The sequence below is a fragment of the Pteropus alecto genome, unplaced genomic scaffold (assembly GCF_000325575.1).
Source record: "Pteropus alecto unplaced genomic scaffold, ASM32557v1 scaffold43, whole genome shotgun sequence".
NCBI lineage: Eukaryota > Metazoa > Chordata > Mammalia > Chiroptera > Pteropodidae > Pteropus > Pteropus alecto.
This window is the reverse complement of record NW_006435764.1, coordinates 8,480,538-8,487,973: the sequence shown is the minus strand read 5'-3', so window position 1 is coordinate 8,487,973 and position 7,436 is coordinate 8,480,538. Positions and strand designations below refer to the sequence as shown.

Genomic DNA, 7,436 nt, shown 5'->3' with positions numbered 1-7,436 from the left:
CCAAGCAATGGGGCCCCCTACCCTTTGCTGCCTGCACAGTCTCCTTCCCCCAGGAGGCTGTGATTGCATGAAAGGTAAACAGATCTCAAACGAGCCTTCGCTCGGCAATCGCAAGTAAATTCTTCGCGGCGTTTCTGCGCATGCGCCCAGTAAGCCCAACCCCTTCGGGGAGTCTACCCCGCCTCTCTGCCCATCACCAACATGGCCGCCCTAGCAACAGCCGCTCCTGCCCGGCACAAACGTAGCAGCCCCTGACGTCATAAGACGGCGCCGGTAGTCTCAGAGGCTGCACGTGGGCTCGGATTTGGGAAACTTTCTGGCTGGGCCATGGATACACCGCTGAGGCGCAGCCGGCGGCTGGAAGGCCTAAACCCTGAATCCTCCGAGAGCTCCACCTCACTTCTGAAGGCGAAACGAGCCCTTTTGGAGTTCGAGTCGAACCCAGAAGAAACGAAGGAGACCGGGTCTCGGAGTGTGCGGCAACCCGGCCTGGGGTCCCCGGGACGTCAGCCGGAGACCTGCCCGGGATCACCCAGCCTACGACAAGGAGCAGGCTTGGAGTCCCCCCGAAAGGAGCCAGATCCGGGCCCAGGGTTCCCCCAGAGTCAGCAACATCCAGGCCAGGAGTCTCCCCAAAGACAGCCGGAGTCGAGCCCTGAAACCCCCCAATGTCAGCCAAAACCAAGTGGGGAGTCACCAAAGTACTTCCAGAGCCAAGAAGAACCGGACGCGGAGTTAGCCCAGAGTAAAGAGAAGCTGGCCCCAGGGGCCCCCCGATATCAGTTGCATCCGGGCCCAGGATTACCAGAGCCTTATCTCGGTCAGCTAGCGCCTGGTCCGGAGCCCTCGCCGCCACTACAGGACCTGTCACCACCGTCACCCGGCTACCCCCGGGGCGAGCACGAGCCTAACAAGCCACCTCCGGCCAGGGAGCCAGTAAGTGACGGCCTCGGGCCAAAGAAGCGAAAAGGATCTTCAGCCCAGGCCCCAGCGTCCAAGACGTTGAAGGAGGAGGTGGCGATTCCAACAATCCCGAAGGGAAAGCCCAAGTCGGGGCGGGTGTGGAAGGACCGCTCCAAGAAGAGGTGAAGGGCGGGGGAGCTGGGCAGGGGTTCTCTGTGGTGTTGGGGCGCCGGTGCAGCCTGGAGACAGCCCCTGGGTTGGAGAGAGCTCACACAAACTGTTCGTTACAATGAGAATGTAGTAACACGCCCTGGGACCCCGGGGAGGGTGAGAGCGTAGTTATTTCTGTGCTGATTTTCTCCTCAGAGTCCCTGCGGACCTCTCCTATAGCACGTTTGTGTATTCATTCAACAGGCATTTACTTTTGTCTGCCCTCTCTGGTGAGGGAGGCAGAAGCAAGTAAACCACCCATGACTTGATAAAAAGCAGTGATGTCTTCACCCACTATTATCTGTTAAGTTATTTGCCTCTGTGATAAAAAGTATAACCAGCATTGCGTATACAGAACACTGATAAGCACTTTAGTAAGCGTTGGCCAGGGGATGGCCTTTCAGACAGAGGGACCAGCGTGCATCATGGTGTTTAACCTGATCATCAGCCCTGTGAAGCAGCAAGTTTATCCTCACTAAATTTACATATGAGGACGGAGGCTCTGCAAAGAAACCAGGGGAGAACAGACTGTAGGAGATCCTGGGTAAAGGAGGAGAGCCGGGTAAAGGAGGAGAATTAAAACACCTTCAGAAGCTGCTGGCAGGTCTTGAGGCAAAAGGCCAAAGGGCCTTGGAATTGATTTTTGGGCTCTTTGAAGAAACAGCTTTGGTGGGTGACAAGTGAACCTAGAGACAGTGGAGTCAGCACCTGCTCCAGGTGTCCCAGCAAAGAGGATAAGGAGGGAGACAGTCGCACCTGGGAAAGCCTGGCTGCAGCCCCACCTCCCCTGCCAAACGCCACCTTCTGCACAGTGCTCATTGAGTGCCATCTCCCTTCTCTGAAGGGTGGCATTTATTGAGCATCTACTGCGTGCATAGCACTGTGCTAAGTGCTTCTCAAACCAAGTCTCGATTAATCCTCCCACACACCTTGGGATGGGAATGATTCTCATCTCCATTTAACATGGGAAGGTGCTGAGAGACTCGGAGAGGCTACCTTGCCCGAGGTCACAGAGATAGTAAGTGGTGGATTTAGGCCTAGGAAGCCAGGCCTGTCTCCAGGTAAATTCTCCAGGTAAAACTGATGCTCTGGACCTACACTACCCCAATACTTAGCTACCACTGCATGTGGCTATTTAAATTTAAATTGATTGAAATTACATTTTCGGTTTCTCGGTCACACCAACCACATTTCAAGTGCTCGGCAGCCAGTGTGACTAGTGGCTTCCTTATTGAACAGCGTAAATGTAGGTCATTCCCACCATTACAGAACGTTCTGCTTGGCAGCACTGCTCTAGAAAGATGCAGCATTGTGTCCTGTGACTCTGTGCCCAGGTCCCCACTGCCTGATCCCCTTGGGTTTTTCACACCCTAGTTCAGGGTAAGGAGGAAGTCCATGCCATAGCCCCATTCTGTGCTTAGGAGGCCAGGTCTTCAGCAGGCCCTTGGAGAGGGGGAGAAGGAGCAGAGCAGGGGTGTGTGGGGGTCGGGGGCAGGCAGAGTGAGGGAGGGGGGGCAGAATCAGCCTGAAGACGGACAGGCGTGGGGGTCAAGGCCCACACAAGTCTGGCCATGTGTGCCAGACTCCTATGGAGCAGGAAGGAGAGAAAACAGCCCAGAAGAGCCGTATTGACCCCTCTCTGTGGACAGAGTGGGCTCTGTCCTGCAAGCACCACAGCCTTCAGAGGCTGGGGCAGGACCACTGACCTGCTGTGACAGTTCAGGACACCGTATAATGGAAGTGGACGAACAGAAACTCTTTCGGAAGTTAAGAAATGGTGGGGGAGGCAAAAAGGCCACTGCGAGGGGATCTGCTAAGGAGAAAAGGCCCACAGGACACCCAAGCAGCCTTCAGTTAGTTCAAGGGGAAAGACCTACAGGAAAGGAAGCGCACAGTCTGAGAACCCCACCTTGTCATCTCCAGCTGCCACAGTCCTCAGCATGTTACTGGTCTGGCTTTATCTCGCAGCCTGACATTTTTTTCTCCTTTTTTTCTCCCCCTGGAATATTTCACAGCAGGTCCTTGGTATGTCATTGCCCCCACTCATCCTGGCAGCATGCATTCCCACAGAGATAACCTCCTTTCTCCTATGACTATAATGCCCCTATCACACTTAAGGAATACAAGACATCCCCTGTTAACCTTTAATTCCTTCTCCATTTCACATTTCCCTACTGGGGAGAGAGATTCTGAACCATTACAGGGGACTGGCCCGTTCACGGCTGCCCTGGTCAGGAGTGAGCCCCGTCTCCAGAAGAGCAGCTTTATGGCAGAGGCCATGTGGCCTGGACTGTTGTCACAAACTGGGATTTGGGAACACAGTGACCTTGGACAGATATTTAATCTCTCTGAGCCCTGGTTTGCTCCTCCGTAAAATGGAGAGAACAAGAGTCTCCACCTCAGAGGCACATAACCAGGGCTTAGGAAATGGCGGCGGGCATGGTCAGGGCCCTTTCCTGCCCCAAGTCTCTGCAAACCCGGAGGGTCAACTTCTCAGCACACTGGCTGGTGGGGAGGTGATGCTCACTGGGTTCAGGGGAAGGGCCCAGAGCCCGGAGCAGAGGAGAGGGTGTGGGTACAGCCCACAGAACCTGCGAGCGACCCCTCTCCCCATGCAGGTTCTCTCAGATGGTTCAGGACAAGCCCCTGCGCACATCTTGGCAGCGGAAGATGAAGGAACGGCAGGAAAGGAAGCTGGCCAAGGACTTCGCCCGGCACCTGGAGGAGGAGAAGGAGAGGCGCCGGCAGGTGAGGGGCTGGCCAGCCAGGCTGCGGCTCGAGCTCAGGCCACACCAGTGTCTGCTGTGACGGGCCCCGGGGAGTGTAACCTCACACGGGCACCCAGAGGTGTGGCTGACTTGGTCACAAGCCTTTCTTGAGCCAGAGGGCCCCTGGGAGGCAGGCAGCCTGGCCAGAAGCAGAAGTGCAGTCTGGGACCACAGGTAGGGAAGGCCAGTGGGACCTCCAGTTTAGCCTGGGGTTCTGTACAAGGCTCAGGGATGGGGAGGAGGTTACTTGGTGAGGTGAGGTTGGGGTCCCTGCTCAGGTGGGGAAGGCTTACAGGGTGGAAAGCCTTGTCCCCCATATTGCTGCTGTCATTCTCCAAGAGGTGACTGCCACGCATCAGCAAAGTGAATGCCCGTACTTTCCTCCAGTTTTCCCCCTGACACTCATCCCAGGGCCAGAAATGCCCCATTAGAAGCCCACGTCCAACCTCTTCGGTCACCAGGAAGCCCCAGCAAGCCATGGAGAGGAAGCGAGGTGGGAGCATTGGCCAGTGACTTCCCCTCCAGGGGTCTTCGGTGGGACAGCGCTGGCCTGGTGGTCCCAAGGCCACAGGAGGAGCGCGGCATCTCTACCCAGCTTGTGCTCCCAGCCTGGCCCGGCAGGTGAGGGGCTGGCCAGCCAGGCTGCGGCTGGAGCTCAGGCCACACCGAAAGGAGGGAGTGGACCAGTCACTCAGCCACCTGCTTCCAGTAGCCCCAGCTCAGCCTGTGGCCAAGGTCCTGTAGGTGTGGCTGCTGCCATGTACGCTGAGCTTTATCTCACTTCCTGGCTCCCTCTTGGGCAAGACAGCCTCTTACCGTGGCCTTCAGACCTTCCCCTCACTCCGGGAGCCCAAGTCTCACTTCTCCTTTCGCCCTGGGGGCCCAGGCCACCCCCACTCCCCTGAGTTACCAAAGCCAAGAGAGGCCCCAGCCATGCAGCAGCCTCGGAGCCCACATCCCACCTGGCCCCACCAGGGAGCAGGCAGCAAAGCAGAATGGGCTTCCCGCTCCCAAGACAGAATCCGTCTAGCTTCATCTTCTAAGTGCTCCCAGTAGGCAGGCTGGCATGCCAACCCCTGTACATGTGCTCATTCTTTTATTCCTCAAAACAAGCTTATGTGATCATCTTCCCTTTAAAGAGGGGGGAGTTGAGGCTCACAGAGATCAAACAACTTGGCCAAGGTCTCCAACTTAGGAAATAGCAGAGCCAAGATTCGAACCGGAGCCTCTTCTCTGCAGCCTCCACTCTGTCCAGCGCTCGCCCCTGGCCTTGGCGTTGTCAGGTCACATGGACATCAGGGGGAGGGAGGGAGAGGCTAAGAGGGCAAGAATGAGGGAACCAGCCCACCCCTTCTCCCCTGGCAATTGATGAGGGGGCTGTGCCAGGGGGCACTGTCTGCATGTGCCTGAGTTTCCAGGTGGGGAGCCACCGTGCGTAAGCCCCCCGCCCCACCCCTCCACCACCACCAGTCCCATCTAAGGCCCTGTCCTCAGCTGCCTCTCCAGGTGCCCGCCTCAGATGGGATCGGGACCTCCCCACCACGGAGGGCCTTTGGTCCCATGGGCACGGACTTGTCCTTCCTGGCTGTCCACCCACACACCACCAGGAGCGACCTAGAGTCCTTCCTGGCTGTCCACCCACACACCACCAGGAGTGACCTCGACCCGGCTGAGAGGCCTTTCCCTCCCTGGGGAGTCGGCCAGCTCTCCCCCGGGGCCTCGGAGACCAGGGCCGCCTCAGCTCCAGGCCCCACAACTCCTTCCACTCTGTTCCAGGAGAAGAAACAGCGCCGAGCCGAGAACCTGAAACGCCGCCTGGAGAACGAGCGCAAGGCAGAGGTCGTCCAAGTGGTGAGTGCTGCCCCGCCTGCCTCCCAGCCCCCACTCTGCCGCTGCCACACTCACGCTCCCCCTTCCCACCCCCAGATCCGTAACCCTGCCAAGCTCAAGCGGGCGAAGAAGAAGCAGCTGCGCTCCATCGAGAAACGGGACACCCTGGCCCTGCTGCACAAGCAGCCGCCCCAGCGGCCGGCTGCCGAGGTCTGAGCGCGGGACAGGCCGGAGGTCTCTGGCAGCCAGCCACCATGTCAGGCACGCACAGCGTGTCCCGGGCTGCTGGTCACACGCCTCTGCTGGACCCAGCACTCCAACTCGGGCTCCAGAACAGGGACCCCACCCAGAGGGGGCTCAGCTCTGAGGGCTCTGGGACAGACCCAGAGGAGCCTGGGGCCCAGCAGAGGCTGGGGGAGGGAAAAGATTCGGTTCCCTCGTCTCTCCTTCCCCCTCCTTCTCCAAGTGCCTTCAAACCAAGGACAGTAAATTCTTCTGGCTCCTCAGAGAGCTGGTGACTCCCCAAAATGTGCATGTTCTGTCTCAACGTCCTGGGTCCAACCCAGGCCAGGAGACCGGCAGTCCAGAATCAGCTCCCCACACCTTCTGTAGGCTGCTTTGGGTACCTCTGTACCCCACTGACCCCGTCACCCAGCAAACTGAATCCAGCTCTGCCCCACTTTTCAACACTGAAAGATGAAAACGAGGAGGTTGGAGGAAGCGAGGTTCCGCTCTAGCACCCTCTTTCCTGTGCCAGACTCGGCAGACGCCCCAAAGATCTGATTAACTCCTGCCCGTCCAGTATACAACAATATTTATTGAGTGCCTGCTGCGTACAGGCACAGTTCTAGGTAGCAGGGAATACAGACAAAAGTTCCTGCCCTTGAGCTTTCATTTTGATGGAGAAAACATAATAAACAAGTAAATGTATTGTGTGTCAGATGGCAGAAGTGCTGTGAGTAAGGCCGGGCGGGGGCGGGAGGGAGCCTGGGCGAGGCGTTACGATGGGACGTCTGTTCCATCGGCTGTACACGTACTGTTCATTTTACTGGGCAGTTGCTATGGGCCAGGCTCTGCCGGGCACAAGGCACTCTGGACCAAGAGCCCAAGAGAGTTTCTCATCCCAGCTCTTCCACTAATGTTTCATCTGCCAAACACTAGCATCAGCTCTGCGCCAGGCCCTGGGATGCAGAGCAAATAAATACAGCGGTCTCTGTCCTCAAGTCCATGGTGGGTAAAGGAAAGGACATGGTGCAGTGGACATGCAATGATGTACGAGTTACCCTCACATCTGCAAATGGAGTACTAGCTGCTCAGCTGCCGTGGATGCTGCAGAGGTCTTCGGATGACCAGCCTTGCCCAGAGGACATGCCACAGAACATCGGGCATGCTCAGGTGTCAGATAAGCTAGGAGATGTCACATGCTGTGATCTGGGTGACTGCCATGGACATTCAAATACTGAAGACTAAAGACCTTCAGTAAAGATGCCCATCGCACTATAATAGCCTGAGTTTCCCAAACATCTGACTATGGCACCCTTTTGCTTCTTCCACCTTGTAAACACTTTGGGCGATGCTGGGCCAGAGGGTGGAGATGGGGTCTCCCACATAGCTACTATTATAAGTACCTTGGGTCTGTCGGGTGGTTCTTTCACTTACCAAATAGTAATTGAACAGGTAACGCTTAATGGGTAGCACGCAGACCCTGTATTTTGGGCAAGTCAC

General features: G+C 57.0%; 1 protein-coding gene across 1 annotated transcript; it reads left to right on the top strand.

Annotated features, from left to right (window-relative positions):
* The first annotated feature begins 246 nt into the window (after positions 1–246).
* CCDC86 (coiled-coil domain containing 86) lies at positions 247–6,641 on the top strand. The gene is made up of 4 exons (XM_006911243.3): positions 247–1,085; positions 3,732–3,861; positions 5,658–5,732; positions 5,808–6,641. Exons 1-4 carry the CDS (start codon positions 328–330, stop codon positions 5,925–5,927), a joined length of 1,083 nt encoding a protein of 360 aa, XP_006911305.1. The 5' UTR covers positions 247–327; the 3' UTR covers positions 5,928–6,641.
* Positions 6,642–7,436: the final 795 nt, after the last annotated feature.

Coding starts and splice junctions, on each gene's coding strand:
- CCDC86 (XM_006911243.3), top strand. CDS start 328: ATGGATACACCGCTGAGGCGCAGCCGGCGGCTGGAAGGCCTAAACCCT. Junction 3,862..5,657: donor AGAAGGAGAGGCGCCGGCAG/GTGAGGGGCTGG, acceptor ACTCTGTTCCAG/GAGAAGAAACAGCGCCGAGC. Junction 5,733..5,807: donor AGGCAGAGGTCGTCCAAGTG/GTGAGTGCTGCC, acceptor TCCCACCCCCAG/ATCCGTAACCCTGCCAAGCT.